The 22,108-nt window shown below is 38.4% G+C and overlaps 1 protein-coding gene across 1 annotated transcript; it reads right to left on the reverse strand.

The window, feature by feature from the left end:
• Nucleotides 1-889: 889 nt before the first annotated feature.
• MPP4 (membrane palmitoylated protein 4) lies at nt 890-22,020 on the reverse strand. Its single transcript, XM_030486328.1, is given in 21 exon segments — nt 890-1,344; nt 2,739-2,873; nt 3,523-3,631; nt 4,446-4,539; nt 5,396-5,476; nt 6,354-6,524; nt 7,330-7,371; nt 8,748-8,762; nt 10,004-10,024; nt 10,753-10,791; nt 11,784-11,801; nt 12,573-12,637; nt 13,632-13,828; nt 14,288-14,359; nt 15,350-15,435; nt 16,579-16,660; nt 17,288-17,419; nt 17,963-18,043; nt 18,782-18,859; nt 19,771-19,892; nt 21,939-22,020. Coding segments are annotated over 21 exon segments (1,914 nt in total). The 3' UTR covers nt 890-1,152.
• Between the last annotated feature and the right edge of the window lie 88 nt (nt 22,021-22,108).

Genomic DNA, 22,108 nt, shown 5'->3' on the forward strand with positions numbered 1-22,108 from the left:
AAAAGTAGGAAAAAAAGTGATAAATTTTTTTCTAGGAGCAAGGGACATGAAGCAAACGCAACTCAAATAAGAACATCTTATAATAGTGAAAACAGATTCATCTGTAGGTAAACACGTGAAAAATAGACAAGAGGAAAGAATGGATAAATGTTGGAATGCACAGCCGAAAGGGGGAGCTGGTCATGGACCAGCAGCACAGAGCAGGCAGCAGTCTCACCCTCCACCTGTACTTACCCCCACACCACCTTCCAGTTTCACCTCTAAACAAGGCCTGACTAGAACAAGCAGGCATGGTGGTAGCTGCAGTATTTAGCTTTGAATAATCTTTCTAGACTTTCTAAATTGCTTTTGTTGATAGTCCTCCAAGGTGAGATAGGCTAACCAAATCATCATCTTTGTTCCTCAGGGAGCAAAGCAGCTGTGAGGTAAAGAGAGTGAGGAACATGTTTGGCACAAGCACTGCACCATTTGATGAAGAGAACATGTCATGGTGAAGCAAACCACTAGGAAAAGGGGCTTCCGACTCTATTTCCCTCTTTGGTAAGTCCATGTTCTGTCAGTTGTCAGTATTTACTCAAGTTGATGGAGCAAAAGAATATACAAGCTACAGGTAGTGTGAAAATAACTGCTTTCTGCTTTCTAAAGTAGTTTTTATTGTGACAACAGCATTCTGCTCCTGTCTTAAAAAGGATAAACAACAAACCTATAACTTCATAAATAACACTCTGCTCCAAGACAGCATGCTAAAAGAGCATGCTCTGGCCTGAATATTGATTGAATATTGTTTGTCAGTAAGGCTTCCAGGATGTACAGCTATCCCAGTACCAGAGTGACCATAATAAAAAGGAAAGGACTTTTCTGTAGCTATGTACAAGTAAATTATGCAGATACATGCAACAAAATAGATTTTTATTTATTCTTATAATTGCGCACTCAATATTTCATTTTTTGTACAAAAGTAGATGCAGCTGTAACAAAAAGCTGAAGAGCTACACAGAACATAGTATGATTATATCGCCTGTAGCAGCTTCTTTCCTAATCCTCTTCCAAATCCCTTGCATACAAAGATAAATTCTTGCAATCCTGACATTAGGATTATTCCTGAAGTAAAACATAAGCTGTAATCTTTCTGAAGCTGCCTGCTGCTCAGAATTAGGGCTGAGTGTTTGAGCATATCCATATTGCAGGGACCCACTGGGGCTCATCCTGTGCACGATGGACTGCAGACAGCAGTTGCGCAGATGCTTCTTGTAAATTATCATTCACAATCACTTGATCAAAAAACTGACCAAACTGAGCTTCCATTTTCTTCGCTGAATCTTCCATCTCCTGTAAATCTTCTTCCTGCGAGACACAGAGTAGGTCTATAAAATTCAGTGTTGTGTAAAAAACATACCTGCACGGCACCTGCAGAACACTGTGGGCCATGTAAACAAGAAGTGAATAGATACTCAAGGAGAGGTTGGATGGGGCTTGGAGCAACCCAGTCTAGTGGAAGGTGTCCCTGCCCGTGGCAGGGGGTTGGAACTAGGTGATCTTTAAGGTCCCTTCCAACCCAAACCATTCTATGATTAAGACAGCACCAGAGTACTTAATTTAATTTACAGTTTGCTATAGTAACGTATGCCTTGCCACAGCCTGTACCAAGTCTCTGAAACAGACCTGACTGCTACATCCTTCCCAAAGAGGTACCTTTGGGTCTAAGTATGCTCCATTTGCCCCAGGAAGGTTATTCTATTAATGAGCACTGGCAGAGGATGTTAGGGGCTTGAGGGCCAAGCCACTAACACTTGTGTTCTCATTGCACATTTTAGTTAATGTCCCCAGTGTTCATGGTCCTTTGACAGAGCAATCATGATTCATTTCTATATATAGTTTATATAGAGGACTGAGGTCTCCAAAATTTTAAGGTGCTAAACTTGATTATGATTTGCATGGAAACAGTTGTGACCATGAACATTGTAAACACAAGAAACGCATTTCCTACAAGCAGGATTTGTGGTTTATCTATAGAACTTAATATAAAATTGATATGGATACTGTCATTAAGCATGTGCGAAATAGCAATGCATTCTTATAACTACATAAAAAATATCCGATTAAATTACTGAATGAAGTACATCCCAGGATTTTCAGTGCAAACAGTAAACGTATGTGTTGACTCAAATCTTGTCACAAAACAATTAAAACAAAAGTATATGAAATCATAGAATCGACTAGGTTGGAAAAGACCTTTAAGCTCATCAAGTCCAACCATTACCTCAGGACTGCCAAGACCACCACTAAACCATGTCACTGAGGGCCTCATCTACACAGTTTTTGAACACTTCCAGGGATGGTTTGATTTTCGGCACACAGGGACCACCTGCTCCTGCGCCTTAAGGATTTCATTCTTGAAGAGTGTCCAGCCTTCCTGGACCCCTTTGTCCTTCAGTAATATTTCCCAAGGAACTCTGTCAACCAGCATCCTAAACAGGCCAAAGTCTAATCTCCTCTTTAAAGACATTTTGAATCAAAACGCCTCAATCCCCTAGGTACAAATTACAATCCTTTCACTTCAAGATCTGGAGGGGGGAGAAATCCCAACAAACTAAATAGAAAAAGACAAGAATATCTTGGATTTGATCCAAAAGACAAAATTTTTTTTTTTTTAAAGAATTAAAATAGTAGACTACATTATGTTCTAAACACAGAACCCCAGAATAATAAGCAGAGTCCCTTTTATTCCCAAATCTCACCTTGAATTTCATGTTGACATAATAATCCGTAATGATCCTGGCATTTTTACGAGTCTGCCTCATGCAGCTTATGCTGGATGGCTTGATGAATATGATGTAGGGCTTTAATTCATGGGTCCGGGCTACTTGTATGCCCTGCAAATTAAAAGTAAAAAGATGTTGAAGTATTTCAAGTGTATTCATCTCAGTTGCACTCCCATAAAAAGCCAACTGTTTACAACATGTTGTCATCTCTAGACCTAGCAGTAATCTTTTTCAGGAACACCTACTTTAAAATGACCTCACTAATAATCCCTAGACCAGACGTTGTTAAGCAACTGTAGCATACAAATCACTTAATTCTGCTTGGGAACATTATTAGGAGATGCTTTCAACTCCAGTGAGTGACTGGACATAGTCATTAACAGATCTCTACAATCAACAACATTAGAGATTAATCTGAAATCTGTTTTTTAACTGCTGGAGAACTACCTTTGGAAAAAGCACCATAGCGGAGGACAGCATCTTGCTTTAAGCAAGTATGAAAACTCATTTTTGTACCATTCCACCTGATAATGCAGCTGCTGACTTGGAAACAAATGAACTATACTGATCTGAACATACTGTAGTACCCACCTCTCAAAACTCATGCAAAGAATAATCTATTACAAATAAGCACCATGTGCTAAAGTGAAAAAACAAGACAAAGCAACTAATACTGTTCCAATAGCTCAAGAATGTACAGAGAATTATTCTTCCTTCCAGGAGATATGAACTCTAGATTCCCTGCCCCTTTACAACTCACCTGTGGTTCTAAATCTATTACACAGATCTTCCCTTCATCGAGGACTGTTCGCACTGCATCAATACTGGTACCATACAGGTACCCTTTGTATTCCCCATATTCCAGCATCCTGCAACAGCAGTAAGGAAGAAGGAAAATGAAAGAGCACTTGAGTCTTAAAAAGGTTCCATTTAAGAGTGAAATCTTCAAATGTAATCCAGTGATAAAGACAATGAGCATAAAACATAGTAAACACTGATGAACAGCCTCCACCTTTGTTCTTCCCTGCTACACTGGCACAAAATCAGAACCGTTACAGTTTGACATCTCCAAAGCATGCATTTTTTACTTCTTGTTACAAATTATCTGTTTAGAGTTTGTGATTCCAATGATAAAATTCTCATTTATATAGTACAAATAACTTCATAAATCAGAAGATCTCAAGCACTTTGCGCAGTTTAAGGAGCGTAGATGCACTGGTCTATCTTTGGGGAATTATAGATGCACAGAAAGGAGGAGACACTGTTGAAAGTTTAGGCTTTAGAGTTCAGCTGCTTACATGGAAATGTCATCACTGCAGAGATTCTGCAATGTAGTTGTAGATCTGGTAAGTAGGTTTGACTCACTGCTCAGTTTTAGAAAGCAGTCTGGGTTCCAGAAGGGTTAAACCTCATAACTTAAAAGCACATCAAATGCGTTCAGGACTGGAGATCTCGCTTTGTTTTAGAAGGATTCTGAGATTAATTGTAGAGGAACTTATTTGCAACTGCACAAACACAGTTTTTGAAGCAATGGGCTCTAGTAGTTTGACCTAAATTTACACCAAACATACATAGTAAGTACAAGTGGAAGAGCCCAGACTTGGAACCTAACTACAAAACTGACTTGTCCTGTATCATGTTACATTTTAAGTAACAAAAGTGTAATTCATCTTTCCTACTTACCTGTGGCTATATACCATGTTTTCAAAAGTTTCCTTTGATACATAGTGATATTCACGACCATTCATTTCATAACTCTTCTGAACACGAGTGGTGTCTTAAAGGAGATAAGCACACACACACAAAATCAACTGCAAGAAAATTGTTGTAATTTTATAAATGAAAATGAGACAACTTGCATGATTAGCAGAGCACATCTGTATTTCTTGGAATAGAAGAGTGGTTTAATCCAAATATCTGATTCAAACCAATCAGGAACCACTTTGGAACTGGTTGAACAACTGTTTTTACTCCTCTGATGTAAAAATGATTAAAGTCGATTCAGAAACATCCCACACATCTTCCTACACTTGCACCTTCCCCGTAACTGGGATCTTAAGCACAAAAGAATTCCCGAATTTTCAACCAGCTTCAGATTCATACATTTCCTGTTTGGTTATCCAAATCACAAGAACCAAATAAGCACAGGTAGAAACCATTTCAGTTATTACGTCAGAAATTAAGCTGTGTAAGTCTCATCTGAGACTAGAAGGCTAATAAGGAAAGCTGTAAAGCCTGTTAAGCACCAACTTCTGTTTCCTTCATTCTCGTATCTGATCACTTAAATACTATGAACTTAGAATATACCTAAGAAACATACTTATTTTTAAACCTAGGAAAAGCAAACAGCAATATTAAACAAAATCATGCAGATAATTTACTGTTACATAAAGCTTTAAGGGTTTCAGGAGCTATAACTTGAAAATACCTATGTCTGATTTGCGAAAATAAGGAGAAAGATAGTATTTTAAACTAACCCTTCGAAAACAAAATGACTCTGGCTTACAGCAGAGTTGAAAAAACAGCTGTACAGCAAAGAGTGTATGAATACACACAAGCTAGAGGAAGGTATGTGACATTTTCTAATCACATTTGAAGGAGGTAGCAGGGGAAAGAGGAAGAACATTACATACGAGGTATGGCACTTGAAAACTCTCGTGGGTTACTTGCGATAAGCCTTCGCCTTAGCTCATTCACACCAACTCCTGCGGGACCTGAAAAGTTGGGAAGCAGCTGATTACTGACAGAGGCACTTTTTGCATTCACCCCCCTCATTTCCTAACACAGTGCTTGCACATTGATGAAATGTAAGTTTCCCCAAAATGTACCAGAAGTGACTCAAGTATCTTGATTGATTCAGGATACAAATCACTTCCCAGCAACCCAGTCATACCCAGGATACAGCTCAGCAATACTATTTTAAAAGAAAAATATTACCATCTAATACTTCTAGACTTAGAAAAGACAATGGATTTGCCTTTACCCAGGTTGCTTTATCAGGATCATAGAACACTGCAGAACAACAGCTTCCTTTCAGACACTATCATTAAACACTACTTGAGAGCCTGCAACCCACTCAATACAGTATTCCCTATAGCAACCATTATTAAAGGCATCTTTTTACCTTTTCCTCCTGCCCATGATTGAGATTTTTCTAGTCCCTAATTTTAGACATTCTTCTTACCACTGCCATATTCACGCATTTAACACTGGTTGTAGAAATGCCTCCACATAACCATGTTTCCTAGTAAGTTACAAATTTCTGTACCAGTCCCAACTGAATCTAAAACCAAACTATTTGCCAAATAAAATCCATTATCAACCAGCATTCATAACTGTATGGCTTTTTCTAAGGACTTTTTAAAACATCCATTATCTCAAGCAAAAAAGATGATACATACATTAAACTTTAAAATCAGTAACGGAGTCAAATTATAGACACTCATTCTTGAAATGCTGCTTTGAGAACTACCAGCACAGTCTGCAATCACCGCAGTCAGCAGTGGAAACCTCAGTGGATCAGACCATGACTGAAGGTTTCCTCTCCTCTGTAACAGGTTGTGAAATTTGGTTAAGTAATTAATCTCTTACCCACTAGTATAATTAGTCTGTTCCGGTCTGCCGGGTGCCGCTGGTACCTAACCACTTCTTCATACGGAGCCGCAAGTGCACTATAACAGCTGCTGGGGCACCGAGCGTGACATGAGTGCTGGTTGGTCTGGGACTTTCTGCGACACAGGCGCATACTTCTGCGGAAGCCAGCTTTAATGGACAAATATATCAGTACTGGAAAATACACCCGAGATGCAGGCAACTAGTTCTTCAGTCTAGAGTGTCTCTAAGCTACACAACATACTGCTTTTTTGAGCTTTCTGCAGGGTGAAAGTTAGTGAATTTTACTGCTGCACTTGGTATGTCAGCTTGGTAGAACTTCTGAGTATGAAAAGACAGCTCAAGAGGAGGTTAAGTCTCACTGAAAGTCACCTGAAAATTAGCCCAGAATTGGAGACCCCCGCAAGATCCCCAAAACAAGCCAAAGGAGAACTTCCTGGCCATGTAAAGCATCATGAGGGAACAAGTCAACTGTTTTTTGATGGTGTAGCTGGTTCACTCTTCTACAGCATATCTGCAACATTTGTTCCAGCTTCCAGAATGAATCCAAATGTTTTAAAGGCCATTATGGTTTAGTAACATAGATAGGTTTGCTGCTTCACCTTACCATCCAACTCTGAAAACCTCACTTTTAGGTCTAGCTTTCTAATGGAAGACCCCGTAATTATTCTCAGTGACAGCAAAATTTATCATGAAAGTAAGGGAAATCTCAACAGCCAGTCAAGTTAAAATAGTGGTGGCCAGGTCTTAGTAGAAACCTAACAGAAAGAGAGATTTAAATGGAGAGAACAGGCATTAGCGGGAGGCAAGAGGCCTCTTGAAGTTTGTAAAGCTATGTAAGTAGAATTCAATTTAGTAAGGTTTTAGATGAATTAAAGAACAAAACACAACTTCAGACAAGCACTTAATCTAGATCAAGTCCCAGACATGTTACTTATCTTTAGTCATTGCATACCAATAAAGACTCGTTGACCAAATTCACCAAATTCTTCCTCTTCTAGAATACAAAGAACAAATACTCATGAAATAATAATAAAGAACAATAAAAGCTTAAGAGCTAAATGGCTAACAATTATGGATGATCCCAAATGGAAAACAGTGTTTTGGTAAACATACGGAAGTATCATGAGTAATAAAAAAGGCACAATACTCCATCACGTGAAATATTTAGATATTTCACGTGCCCAATGACCAACTCAAAGGACCAGTATTTCTGTAAGACAAAAATTAAACTTAGAAAATCTTGGTATTTTCTAAATTAGATTTGAAACTCAGCAATTTTTGGAAATACTTATAGAAGAAAAACCTCCACATAATTGAAGCTTTTCAGGTGACCCCTAGCTTACAAGAACTCTTTAGTTGTAACATTACAATTACCAACAAACCAGTTGCTCAAAATCAGAAATAACTAATTTACAACTCTGTTTCTGCCCAATAACATGCATCTGCTTAGATCTTTCAGGCAGAATTAAGGCCTGATTTTATTATTCCTTTTTAAACTTCTTTGGATCAGTGGTATCTGTGCTCCACCATCCCAAACTAACCTGTTGCTTCCAATTCTTTTTGGCCCCATTCTCATGTTGTTCTTTGCTTAACCATTCAGGTGAGCATTGTAAATCTCTATATGCATTTTTTAAAAATTAGATCTCTTATAAGGCTCAAAAAATATCAATTTCCCACTGTTAAATCAACGCTTTAACAGTTCAGAAACTAATTTATAAAGGTGATTGGTCAAAAATAAGTACAGAAAAAACCTGCCATCAGCAGTGTTTAGATTTCTCTTCAAAAAGGACTCCTAATTTTTGCCTAATCATACATAGAATTATCCAAGCTGTTTATTCCATTTAGGGCTTGTTAAAGTAATAATAAGATACAGAAGACATAGGCGTAGCTTTAAAGGCAATAATTGTTCCAAGGCAGGAACATTACTTTCATTTGCAAAACAGGAAATGCTTCATCTTTTAGCACTAGATTCTTTGACAGTTATTTCCTGGAGCATGCAAGTATCAAAATCAGATTTATCTTAGTTACCCTTCTTTCACATCTCTACACTCTTTGCTACTGTACCTTTAAAAATGCAGTTTTATTTCTACATTTCTGTATGTACTAACAACTACTTAATGACTGTAGGAAGACTACTTGGCAGAACACTGCATGTTCAGGGCAAAGTTCCGCTGACATATGCCTGTATTATTTCTATCTTCAGGTCTTTTGAGCCGCCATTCAAATCTTTTTGAGCATTTCTGCTTTATCTACCTTCTGTTCTATGGCATGGGGTGCAGTGTGGAATCCTACAGGGAACAAGCAATAAACACAGATAAATTAGAAGAGATTACTGCTTACAGAAGCCAGGGAGAGAAAAGTTACTATTACCTTCTTTAAGTTCCTCTGCACATTGAAATACAGACATAAAACAATTAGTTTTTAGAAGACACTAAAAAAAAAAAAATTCAACCAGCATCATCCAATGTATTTAGGAAATTTAGGAAACGGGTACTTTAAGCTTTAAGTCTAAAATATGCCTGATCTAGCATGAATTATCAGTTTCCAAAAAAGAAGAGACTCAGCTACAGCATCTATGTCAGTATTGTACTTGCAAAATACATCACACAGATATTCAACTAATGTTTAAAGCAAAATGTAGGATAGCAAACATTTGCACCTTTATTCCTCTGACTGACTGGATACAGCAGAGAGCTGACTCAGCACTGAGGAGTGAATAGGATTTGCAAGAGTAATCCCCAGGTGCAGTTATCAGAAACATCGTAGGCTGAAAACAAGACTGCCCTGTAGAAACCTGCTGGTTGTCTTAAAAGCTTTAAGCATTGCTTGAGAGGTGGAAGAGAACCAACCACCTGTGATAAGAGGAGAAGATCTGACTAGCAATTCGGAACCTTGTGGAGAAGAGCAAGTGTAAGGTGGAATGACATTTTCTCCAGAAGGTACTAGATATCTCAAACAGGAAGTTTAGTAGTAGCAGATTTAAATTAGTGGAAAAATGATTTTAGAATACTTAATTTTTGCAGAACTCCAATTATGCTGTAAACAGGTAGCTGTACCCTAAAAAAAAAAAAAAAAAACCAAAAAACCAACAAACCAACCAACACCCCCTCCAGAACAGCTTGGGAAAAAAAAAAATTCTATGTCTTATATAAATATCGTTCCTTCTACAAAAGCATTTCTTTCTTGTATGCCAGTCATGCACACAATCAGGAGTCCAGAAGAGCTCTCCTCTTTACCTTAGGGTAATAGAGGCCTGAACTCCCAGTGCCTGTAGGAGTTGATGTTGTAATCCAATTACCTGCTGACATCAGTGCTGCTCCTGCTGTCACAGCTTGCATGAGTATAACTGATTAGGATTTGATAAACAGATCTGATACAGATGCATGAGGACAAACACTCTCTTGTGGGTAACAAGACAGTTATTACCCACTGTCAGAGAGCAAGAGGATGATTTTAAGGCAACAAGATTTTATACAATAGCTTTTCAAGCCAGAACAGCTTCTAAAGCAAAAATGGCATTCTGGTTTTTGTTAGCTGCTTGTTTTTAAGATACTTGCTTGTCTGTGGGCACCCTTCTCACAGCAGAAGAATAGCAAGGAATTTGGAGGTAGGACAGAGGCACTTACCAGACTCAAAAGTTTCTTCATCTTGTTTAGTAATCCAGATTGCAAAGATATTAAAATAAATTCAAAATTTAGTTCTGTCTTCCTGTAGAATTTCAGAATCAAACCAAGTTTCCAGCTCCTATCAGTCTCATACATATTTTTCCTCTTTCCTTTAAACTGAGGTGGCAAAATACAGCTCACCATAACTGAATTAACTGTCTGGTCTCTCTCCACCCAGTCCTACAGGATCACATCCCTCCATGAGAGCTTTCTGAATTACCTCAGGGCAAGGAAGAATGAGCTCTGCTGCTTTAGGGAGCAAGCCAAGCTAACAGTCTTCACATATACTATTTACATGTAAAATTCTTGCTCAGTGCCTAAAAAGAAAGAAAGTAGTCTCCCAAGATCAGTTTCTTGACAATGAATTGAGTGGGTTCTCCAAGACTACAATCATCTGTGGCAAAAACTGTGGTAACATTACAGCCACAGTCCAAAACCTGAATCAGAGAGGTCAGATCTCATTCAGGCAGATATTTTTTGGGTGGTCCCTCTTTTCAGCACAGCATTTTGCTATAAGGGCTGTACACTAGAACTGCAAGTAGCTCATTTTAATGCACTAATATGGGATGAGGTTTCCAGGGTATGAAAAAAAGCATTTTCTACCAGTAAGTTCACTAGGAGAATGACTGCTTTTATCTGGGAAACAAAACGAGGCTTTAACTAGCTACTACCCTAAAGCAAATAGAATAATCTTAAGTGAATTCAGTTACCTGTTTCCACACACTTCTCATCAATCTGCATGTCATCCTCTACAACACAAAGAAAAACATTCATCTGAATCAGAAAAACAGTGGGGAGGAAAAAAACCTTACAGATCTTACAAGACTGCACTCAGACATCAGAATGAAAATACTTGAAACTCGGATCAGCTTTAGACTTATTTAAGTATTTTTACTGTTAACTCCAACTTACTGATGTGCAAAAGGCTCCTCTAAAACTAGTGCTCTGAATGGCTTGCAGCAGAGAGGCAAACACATCTAACTGCAATTCTCCCTTCGATGTTAACCTAATAAAAGGTTAACATGGCTGTGGCTGTTTATCCTGTAAATATCTATTTATTAAGTATTATCATAACAGAATACAATTTTCCATTCCCTTCCTTCTCTCCCGTAGCTTTAAAAGGTGGTATCTTTCCAGTATGCTTCACTCAAGGAAGGAGTTTTGTTTGGTTGTTTTATTATTATTTTTACAAGGAAGAAAAAGATTGTTTCAGCTCCTTCTCCATCCCCAAATCACATCAATTGACATCCCTGAAATGCAATCTCATGGGCTCATAATACTGCACTGTTCTTGTGTGCCCCTCCAGATAGGTCCAAATAAGAGCTATTTTACAGGGCAACTGTCAGGGCATCTGTCAATCATATTCTGCCCATATGTATCCTTTAAAGAAAAACTCTCTCAGAACTGCCCAGGTCAGCTGCTGAAGGTGGGAAAAAGAGGGAGAGGAAAAGAGGGAGAGGAAATGTAATCTTTCCTTTCACAGAGCAACCCATCCAAACTCTCAGCTCCCTACCAGATAATGCATAGCTTAAGCTGCCACTTTAAGGCAACATAAGCTTCTACTATTTCGAGTGAAAAAAGGCTTGATTTCAATTATGCTAAGCACACAAAATGCCAAGAAGTTGTATTTCTTTTGCATGTACTGCCTCATTTCTGAAAACTTTTGGAAAAGCCTGTAAACCATGTGCTATATTGGTTCCAGGTACAGGAATGCAATACTGTTCCAGACATGATTTCCTACCTTCTTCCACAGTGCTTACTGCCCACAGCATATCCATTGAAGCAGTTAAATGCAATAAAATTACGGTGAAAGAGAGCCCCAGCTCTAATGAACAAAGCAATCAGTGCAAGAAGAATCCTAGGCAATGAAAAACACTCCATCTGGGAGTTATCACAAGAGAATTAATTTTATACTAGTATAAAGAACCATAGAATAAAATGAGGAGAGAGAAAACAGGAAGAACATTCTTAGTCTGGCAACAATTTGGCATGTTTACAGAAAGTTATAATTGGCAGAGGACAATGTTTCTGGATTGTCAGCATGAATAAACTCATGGGCAGCAGAGCTTATCTTATACCTCAAGGAAAAAAGTTCTATCTTTCAATAGTTTTGGTAACAAAGAAACATTCTAAACGTTTCGCATGGTACCTTCTAGTGAAGAACTGTTATCTGTGTCCCTGGAAAGCCAGGCTAGGACACTTGTCACCTCAAGACTTACACCCAATTCTGAGAGAACTGGCTCTCCTAGAGAGCTCCTAGATCTTACAGACTTCAGGAGTTGAATTCACAACTTGTCTCAGTCAGATCCCAGGTACACTGGGGACAACAACCTCCACCACCAGTACTTCAGGTGCAACTACCATTTAATATTTATTTTCCTGGGGATAGTTAACACACTTCTGAGGTTACAACGTGGTTCCAGAAACAATGTATTTGAATTAAACTGGATTGTATGAGCTTCTAGTTCAGTATCCCTGGAAATAAAGACTTTTATTTCTTACTCTACCATTCAGGTAACATTTCACTCACACATTGATGATTTGAGACAGAGATGGGGCTGGAAAGGCTGAGACCACCAGAATTCTCGCTGCTTCCTGCATAGAAATAATTTATCACAGTTAAAGAGACAGACCAGTCCACAAGCACATTATGCTTCTCTCAGATTCACTGCTTAAACATAAGATCAATCAATACTGAGCTGACAGAAGACAAGAAGAATGGAAATATTACCAGTGTTTTAGCCCACTACAAAGCCCTGAAAGAAAGCCAATATACTACCAGAACTATTTAAAGGCAATTTCCAAATCAACAGCCCAGAAGTCTTTAGAAGATTCTGAGTTTATATATAAACACATGAAGATAAACCATACTGTGGTCCAAACTCCTAGAAGCAGAAGAGTGTGCTACTGCTGTGGACTGTAGTATTACTGCTTCTGTTATTACACAGAGCCTCTTGCAGCCTTGATCACAACCTAGTTTGATTTCAGCTTTCATTATACAGACCACAGCTAGGTTTACATATAGTACAAATTGAAGCTTATCATCTACAATTGCATGGCCTCGTGTTTTCCTGAGGAAAATGCAGACGGGACATACGGTTAGAGTATCATACTGAAAGTATGTTTCAGCAGTTTAAGTACTCTAGTTCAGAAAGCATGTAATATAAAAATAATGGTCTCTTTATGCAGAAAATAATAGGCAAGGGATTCTTATTCTTCCTTGAATACCTTGTTTGTGTTTGGTGAGTATGTTTTGGGGTTCCCCCCCTCCTTTCTTTTAATCAGGTCTACTAAGTTTTAACCGAAGCTGCTACACTCCATTAGATGTCTTAGCAACTAGCATAGAGATTAGGCAACTGCTGTGTGCTTCTTAGGCATCAGTTTAAGATAAGGTGCTTTCAAAAGCTTGTTCTCACATAGATACTTTTAAGCAAAGGAGAGCAAGAAGTCAGAGAAGAGAAAGAGGAAAGATGTTTGTCAGATGTCACTGAATCATATTGCTAAATAACCTATGAAAATTTTAAGTAGCAAAGTTTGAATAACTGGCTAATTTTTAAACTGGAACTCAGAAAAATTACAACTTCTTTACCTTTTAAGAAGATGATTTGAGGGTATAAGTCCAGCACAGGCACTGAGATCTGAAACTTTCCTAGCTTGCCACCAGAAAGCATCATTCTGGTCCACAATCTGGAGTATTTCACCCTTCTTAAAAGGCAAACCTGCATCAGCACATGGTATGGCAGGATCTTGCAAGGGCCAGTAATCTGCCATTGCTCGCACATAGAGCTGGTAAAGAAAACATACAAGATTGAGTGGGAAGCTTTGTTTAGAACAGATACAACGTGAGCTTTATAATCACAGGGCCAGATATTGCTGCTACTTAAGTCTATTCATGAAGTAGTCGTGTTTTAAAAACCAGATCAAACCCCAAACCTTGTCTGTTCATTAAAGGAGAAAAAAAATTCTCATACATTGTGAAAAGAATTGACATTCAGCCTGTAGATAACACTGAAAATGGCTTCATGACCTTTTTTATTATCCCCAGGAAATTACAACTACATTTCGGCTTACTATCTTCACTGTTTCAGCAACAGCATATTGATGCCAGTTGAGAGGTCGCCATAAAGGCAAGTAACACTTTAAGGATTGCAGTAAGCTTTTAAGCAACACCATTGCTTTGTATCACACCGTTAGACATTATCGGGGTAACTGCAGTAACAATCCGGAAAAAAGAATGTCTCTTACTGTTGTTTGGTTGCTGACAGGCCGGACAGAAATGGGAATTAATTTGAACATAATTGTCCCCTGAGACAGGGCCTAAAAGATTAGAAAAGGAGTACAACATGACTAGTATTCAGTACAAATAACCAAACATTGGCAGCATGAACTTAATACAGCATGGCTTTGTACTTACTATATTGTCTATATTACAAATAGAATTTAGGTAGACAGAGTTTATGTGACAATACTGTTTGTTTTTTAAAGGAAACTCAAGAATGACACTTCAATGTCTTGCTAAGTATTTTTAATTCAATTAAATATAAATAATGTAATAACTATATAATTTCAACGTTAATTCATACTAAACTTTTCTACTGAAATCTAATTTAAATTAGCAGCAGGATCTGATTAGAAAAGTGATGTAAAGGGGGAAAGAGAAAAAAAGTTAAATATTCCAGTAGAGTTTGTATTTCTTATACCTAGAAATAGTACAACCAAGGAAATAACACATAGAAAGATTTGATACTGATTACATATAGCAATACCTTACTGACTAGCACTAACGCTTCACAGTGAAGAGCCCTGAAAGACTGTGGGCAAAATGACAAGTAAGTAACAGCAACAGCTGACTTCATGTGAATTTTGACAACAGTAATTATCACTGCCCTTTTTTGCAAGGTGAGTGATGTAGCTTACAAGATCGTTCACTCTGCTTTAGTGCATTTTGTAACATGGACTCTTATGAGAAGAGCACCTTTCCACTACTTTCTTGTGAAATATTAACTGGATGGAGCTTCTAGAAAACTTATGAATCAGTGAAGTCTGCATAAATCAGTATTTTTCCCAGAAGCTGCAGGTAGAATGGTCACAAGTTAATTTCTGTCCAAAACGAGGGTTCAATTTAATTCTGGTGCCATGTATTCTAATTTCATGAGCAGTTGTGAACTCCATGCACAGTAAGGCAACAATCTGAATCTTCTCTTAAAAATTTCAGACTTTCTCCGCTAAGAGCATATGTGTGCGTGTGTATAAAAGAAACATCATACAGTTACTCTTAAGGTACAAAGTAGAAAAAAGATTCAATACCAGAATATTAATAACTTGCTCAGGTTCAAGTCCCTCAACAGGAACTCCGTTTACTTCCACCAGTTTGTCTCCAGCATACAGCAACCCTACAGTGAAAACAAGGATGAAAGCAGCAGCAGTTTTATCACAGCAGGGATTATCTTGGGTAGGCAAGGCAGGAACACTCAGATATACCACAGGTTTGGAAGTCAGCATTAGAAGTTCCCATACACCAGGTAGGCAGGAAGGCATTCCGGATTTAAGCTACACTGCCCCTGGACAGGACTGCAGACTCCTTTGGGTCACAAGGAGCTTGCATGCTTCAGTTTTCTTATTTCCTCTCACCTCCCCCATACAGCATGTTTATAACCTATTGATGAATTGCCTTAAAAGTAGCAGCGACATTTTGATATACCTCTAGGTCCCAAAGTAATTTCTAGACCTATTCTAGCTAACCCCATTATATTAATAGACCATAAGACTTGGAATCAGATGCTTAAAATTTCCAGGTGCACTGGGAAGCCTTGGGACTCCTCTCTGCCCTTCACAAAGTCTTCACAACATTGTTTACTTCTACATTTGCGCCTTCAGCTCAATTACAACATTAATCAAACTAAGAACTTAATCACCTATTGCTTAGGCAACAGCTAAAAGGAACTATTTTATAATCATTACAGTTCAGTTTTACTTCTGGTGTTTTACATTTGAGTTACATTACATTTCCCAAGGAACATGGAACACATTCAATCAATTCTAGGATGACAAAGTAGTAACACTTCCAAAGAAACTCCTTGGGAGATTGCTTAGCAACTAATGCTGCCAAAGTGTGTAGTTGACTAGTGCCAAAAGTATTACTATGTATTCCTTAAAGCCCATTATCTTATAGAATCACAGAGTACTCATGTTTTCCATTTCTCCATTAGAGAATGAGCTGTTGGTATTCATACTATACTGCAACTTGGGATATTCCTGATCAGTATCAGGACAGATGTATCCAGGTATTGGTGCCAAGAATACACAATGAAACTGGATTTGTACCTAGCTCAGTCTCAAGCGTAGCACATTCATATGAAAATGAATGAATGACGCATCAAAGTCGCTGCAGTGTGTCACTATTTACAGTGCTGTCCAATGTACACATCTTCTTGCTCTATAATGGAAGGCTAATTTTAGAGTCTAAGCTATTACCTTTCTTCACATATCTTATTTCAAGTCACACTGTTTGTATCACTGTTTCAAATTACACATACCACTTCTGTCTGCTAGCCCACCATGGATCACACGGGCAACCGTTATGTCACCTGTTATCTCATGGCGTTTAATGGTGGCACCCTGGCAAACAAAAACAAAGAAAAAACACACTCATCACTGAACAACCCCAGTAAGTTTGCTTTCACATCACAAATCTGATCTTTGCAATGACAAAAAAGCACTGAAAGATATAGCCTCCTTAACACGCCACGGATCTAGTGATAATGTATCATTATTAGTACTAAGTCTTTCAATGTCTTCAACTTTCATCATACTAAGATGACCTCATTGACTGTAAGAAATCTTGTCTATTTCAAATGTTACAGCTGTCTTTTCCTAAAAGAGATTAGTTAAGCTATGCAATGTTTCTGCTTAAAAACACAAATTATTTCTAAAACATCTTTCAGAATCTTTCCTCCCTCCCTATTTTGGCCAAGGGAATAGCTCTTAATCTAATTTGCATTTTCATTATATGAGAAGAGCATCTGCCAAATGTTCAAGTGCTGAGTGGACAAGGCACTGAGCGGGGCTAGAGATGATCTCCTAAGGTCCTTTCCAACCTCAACAATTCTTGTGATTCTGTAAAAACTGGACAAGAACGCACACAATCTCTATGACATTCTTGGAAAGAAACCAATGTGCACGTGATGCATTATAAGTTCTTGTGTAAGTTAAAATAATTTGTCAGGCATCAGAAAGCTCCCTCACCAGAGGCTGGTTGTTCTTCACTAAGCAGACAATCCTCACGGCTTCCTCATTTTCAGGTATGTTATCTGGCAGTGGTGGAAGGGTTGGTTCAAAATCTTTCTGGGCTACAGTATCATGAGCAGAGAGCAAGGCCTGTGACAAAAAACAAACCACCCAAATAACCAACCCATAAGCAAAGATCATAAAAATAGAACAGCTTTAAACAGTGACTGGTCAGAAAACAGATCAGTGAGCAAGTTCCTATGTGAAGACAGATCTCTCTAACACATTGCCATTTTCTTTCAAACTCTGAGCTTTAAGAACAGTTCCTCTCTCTGTTTCTTCTGGAAAAACTTATAAAAGATGAAATATTTCTTTTTGGAGCTCTAGGGTAAAGAATGCATGTTTTGCAATTACAAGGAAAATTCCGGTCTATATGTCTGCATCCACCGCTTGGAATTTAACTTTGTAAAGAAACACCTCTCTGAAACATAGCCCTTAAATAAATTGCGACCTGCTGCAGGTACTTCAGATACAGAGTTCCCATCCGATTTCACAACTAGGTTAGTTCATGACTAGAAAACTATGTGTCTTGTGGCTCCTTTGCTGATTCTTGTGAAGAGCTGGCCATCTCTTTCTATTCCCACAGCAGACAGCTCTGGGAGCAGACTTTTTCTTTCCTTATGCAGGACTTGCCTTTAAGTGTGGAGCACGCAGTAGTCGCCTTAGCTCTTTGATCTCACCAGACTGAGGGGCTTCACGCAGTAGTTCTACCACCTGATAAATATAAGAGAGAAAGCACAGAGACCGGTTCTGGAGAACAATTAATTTAGAAAGATAAACTGAATTTAGAAGAAAATGTATGAGGAGAGTGCTAAGCCCCCCAGGCTAAGTGGGGGGCTTATCCATACAGTTATGTCTGAGCATATCCATACAGTTTGCTCTAGAATTGGGCAATATGATAACAGCTGCATAACACTCCTGCCTGCACACAGGCTTAATTTAGTTCAGGCACACTGTCATGTGCTCTAAATGATTTTTTTTTTTCCTCCTATACCTCAACCAATTTCATCACTGGTGTCAGTTTCTCCACTTAGGCATTAACTCTCCCACTAATTCAGAAAGTTAAGAATTAATCAGCTATTATGATCAGAAAAATCTAAAAAGCTTTTCAAAACCCTCATGTCAAACTGCTTGATTGTAGCCATAACACTGAACCACACAGGTACATAGCAAGAAAAATACATAGGCAGTGGTTAAAACAATTTATGTGTTCACCACACTGGCCAGGGCTCATGCAGTCTGGAAGGCATGGTTGTACGCATTTCTCCTCCCCTCCTCTCAACACCGTAAGAGTTATCAAGTAGTTTGACAAAAGCGCAAGGAGAGAATCTTTAAAGCTTATATAGTGTACTAGACCCGAGACAAAAAAGAAATACCAGAACACTTATTTGCAGCTAAGTTGACTAATTTGGAATGAGTAAGTAAAGCAATACACTGTGTACACTGTCTTACCTCACGATTCAATGCGTGTGCCTGCAGCGTGACAGGAACTGGCCTTTTTCCAAGATATTGTTGGAGGCATTCATAAATCTATTACATGCCATGACAGACAAGACAATGCAATGATGATATGATCTGTTCACAGGATTATATAGAAACATACAACATACACAATGCACAACATCATATTTCTAGGAATTTCTCAGTCCAAAGAGCTTGCATCTCAATCCTCAACATCCAGTGCATCTGGAATTGAGCCTATAAATGTCCTCCCATATTATTATCCAGCCAGCCAGTTATGCTGGAGTTTTGAATTTTCCAATAAGAAAAGCTTATTACACAGGACGATAGCCCGATAGCATCATTTCTGACTTGGAGTTTCCTTCCTCTAGTTGCAGGCATGATTAACAAAGTAAATTTAATTTAAAACAAAATGAATTGCTGTATTTAAAATGGCGTTACGGAAATTCGTATCCACTGCAAGTTATTCTTCTTTAAAATGTAAAGATTTTAAAAATCCTTGTTAGAGGAAAAGCAGAACTTGTGCAGAATTTGCCTCAGAGATAGAATTCTGCTCAATAGATAAAACAGAGTTTTGGCTGGTGTTTGTAACAACGTAAAGTCTTCAACTACACATCAGATCAGAGTGAGCAAAATGGAAGAACATAATTTCGCAAGCACCCATGCCAACAAGTGGGATGCACAGCCATACAAAGATATAAGGAAAGACAGCTGAGCAGTGTCCCCCCGGCCCTAATACGGACACGTAAATAGAAGAGCTTTAATGCCCAGGACATTATGATAGAGAATACCTTTTTTTTTTTTCTTTAAAGCAAAAGTGGTTTTGTTCACCTTGACTGCTGATGTTAGGACCGACGTTAGGACTACCTGCACTTAGCATAAACAAACATTTATTGTCCTGATATGGCAAAATAAAGTAACTATTCCCCAGAGGTTGTTCTCTAGGAAGCCTTTGCCTTCACAGCTGAAGATTACTTTACCTTTAAAAGTGCTTGCAGCCAGCGAGATCTGAGCAGGTCATATAACATGCCAACGCCATTGACATCTCTTTTACAGAGCAAACTCAGTTCTTGTAGCACTAGAGTCAGAACATGAGATACACCTGAGCCCAAGAAACAGAAAAGCGCAAGACACTTCAGTACAAAGAGAAGACCAACCAAAGCCAAACAGTGACCCAGGCCTTTGAAAAGCACCTTTCCTCAGTGTATACTTCTAAGAAATGCACTCATTTCTTGTCTGTTTTGCTTGTTTCCTGCAATCAACTCTGTTATATAGAGTTTAATTTTACTATTTTATTAACCAGCAACGTTAGGTCAATACTAGCAATTATCAACTGACCTGTGAGAAAAAACACAGGGAATCTTACGTGTATCAGTCTGAGTTCAAGACTGTACCTCCTACTGAGAAGAGGTAAACATAAAAAATTGCTTTGTTCATTTTATAGGCTTTTCTACTGGATGACTGACTCTTTGGGCCAGGGACCATCTGTTTTTCTCCACTCTTGAAAATGCAGACATTTTGTAGAGTATCACTAATGAGGATGCAAATTCCAGCCAAATACATACCATTGTCACAGACACCCACAACGCATCCCAAGAAAGGGCAAGAACCCTTCTTGTAATTAGAAGCAGCGCTTGACCTGTTAGGAAGAGTATCCTAATACAGTGGAAAACAAAAAATCCAGTGTCTTTCTAAAAATCTCAGAGGCAGAAACTAAGAGGTGACAAATAGATAGTATGGAACAAAGTCAGGCCTAGATACAACCTGGATTTTTGTGAGAGCACAGAGTTTAATTTTCCTTCAGAAATGACAATAGATCATTTCTGACATGTGACACTTCCCCAGAAACAATGGTTATAACAGCACTAATACACCATACCAAATGCTAGGAGTTAGATTTATGAAGCTATAAAGGGTTCTTAAAGAGAACATAGGAGTTGGATGCTTGACTCCCACTGCATGTCAATGGAAAGCAAGTTCTCAGCTCTTGCGTATTTTGCTAAGCATAAGCTGTCTCTCTGCTTTTTAGTGCCAAAGTAATCACACATTACCAATGTAACTGGAGACTTGATATTTATTTGTTTACAACATTAAACTTGGCATGTTTCAATGAGTAATACTGTAATACAAGAAAAATGTTGGCATAAACCCAAGACTAGGAGCTTCTAAAGGTAAATCGGCCAAAGTCAAAATAATAATTTCTTAAAACAAAGCTCATCCCAGCAGCTCCAGCATAGCTGAGTACTCTCTACTGCAGACAATATCAGCTGCTGTCATCTAGTTGCTACGGCTAACCTAAATATGGAAGCCCTTTTTATTTTGCTACTGAGCACAATTTTTATAGCCATTGACAGTTAATTGTTTCCTGTATTGGCTCTAGACGTTGCAGTTACCAACACTTATGTGAGATCTATCTTCAACTTTAGTTTCACTGAGGTATTTTCCTTGTGCATGAATTTATACTGATATTTGCCTGCTAAGTTTCTGCAGATGGGACTTTTACCTCACTCATCAGGCAGAACTATTGAGTATCCGAACTGGGAAGGCCTGGAAATACACCTCATTATCAGGAGCCATCTGTTTCTGGAAAGCAGACATCTAAGCACTTACAAAAATCAAACTCAGTGAACCCTGACTTTGAGCCCCACAGGGAAATATCTCCCAAAACAGTTTTCTTAAAAGGATTCTCTTCTACAGGAACCACCTACCTTTGGTGGAGATACTTAAAATATTTTCCTCATTACTGGTTGCTTCTTTTTGAGATGATTTGTATTAATTATCTCCTCAAAAGGTATCTCTACATCAAAATGGGCTCAAATAGACCAAGATGTTAGAGACAGAAGCACAGAAAATTTTCTTAAGCAAAAAAGGAAAAAGTCCCCTCTTGCAATTATGAGTCATTCTTGATACAGCCGCAGAGACCCTCGACTTTGTAAGCCAAAAACAAATGCCAGGTATCCTCTTCTGACACTCTCTAGATTAACTGCATACCACCACTAAACATCAAGAATAATTCTGATTATGAAGTAGTAATACTTCGAGACACGTTCATCTCTCTCATGACTTAATGGAAGAAGGGTTACAGAGACCAAGGAATAAAACTGTCAGTTATCTTTCTCTTTGAAAGAGATGCAGAAGTTATGAGTACCATTATCTTGACTGCAGACTGTTGGCACCTCCATCTTTGCGTTTATTCAAGGAGAGTCCACCCACTTCTTTGAGTACCGCATTCGCGCCAAGCAGGTTTCACAAAGATAGATGCTGAACTAGAGAAAAGAGTACACTCATATCAGAATTCTGTCAGGTATTTTAGATTGA

The sequence above is a fragment of the Strigops habroptila genome, chromosome 5 (assembly GCF_004027225.2).
Source record: "Strigops habroptila isolate Jane chromosome 5, bStrHab1.2.pri, whole genome shotgun sequence".
Lineage (NCBI taxonomy): Eukaryota > Metazoa > Chordata > Aves > Psittaciformes > Psittacidae > Strigops > Strigops habroptila.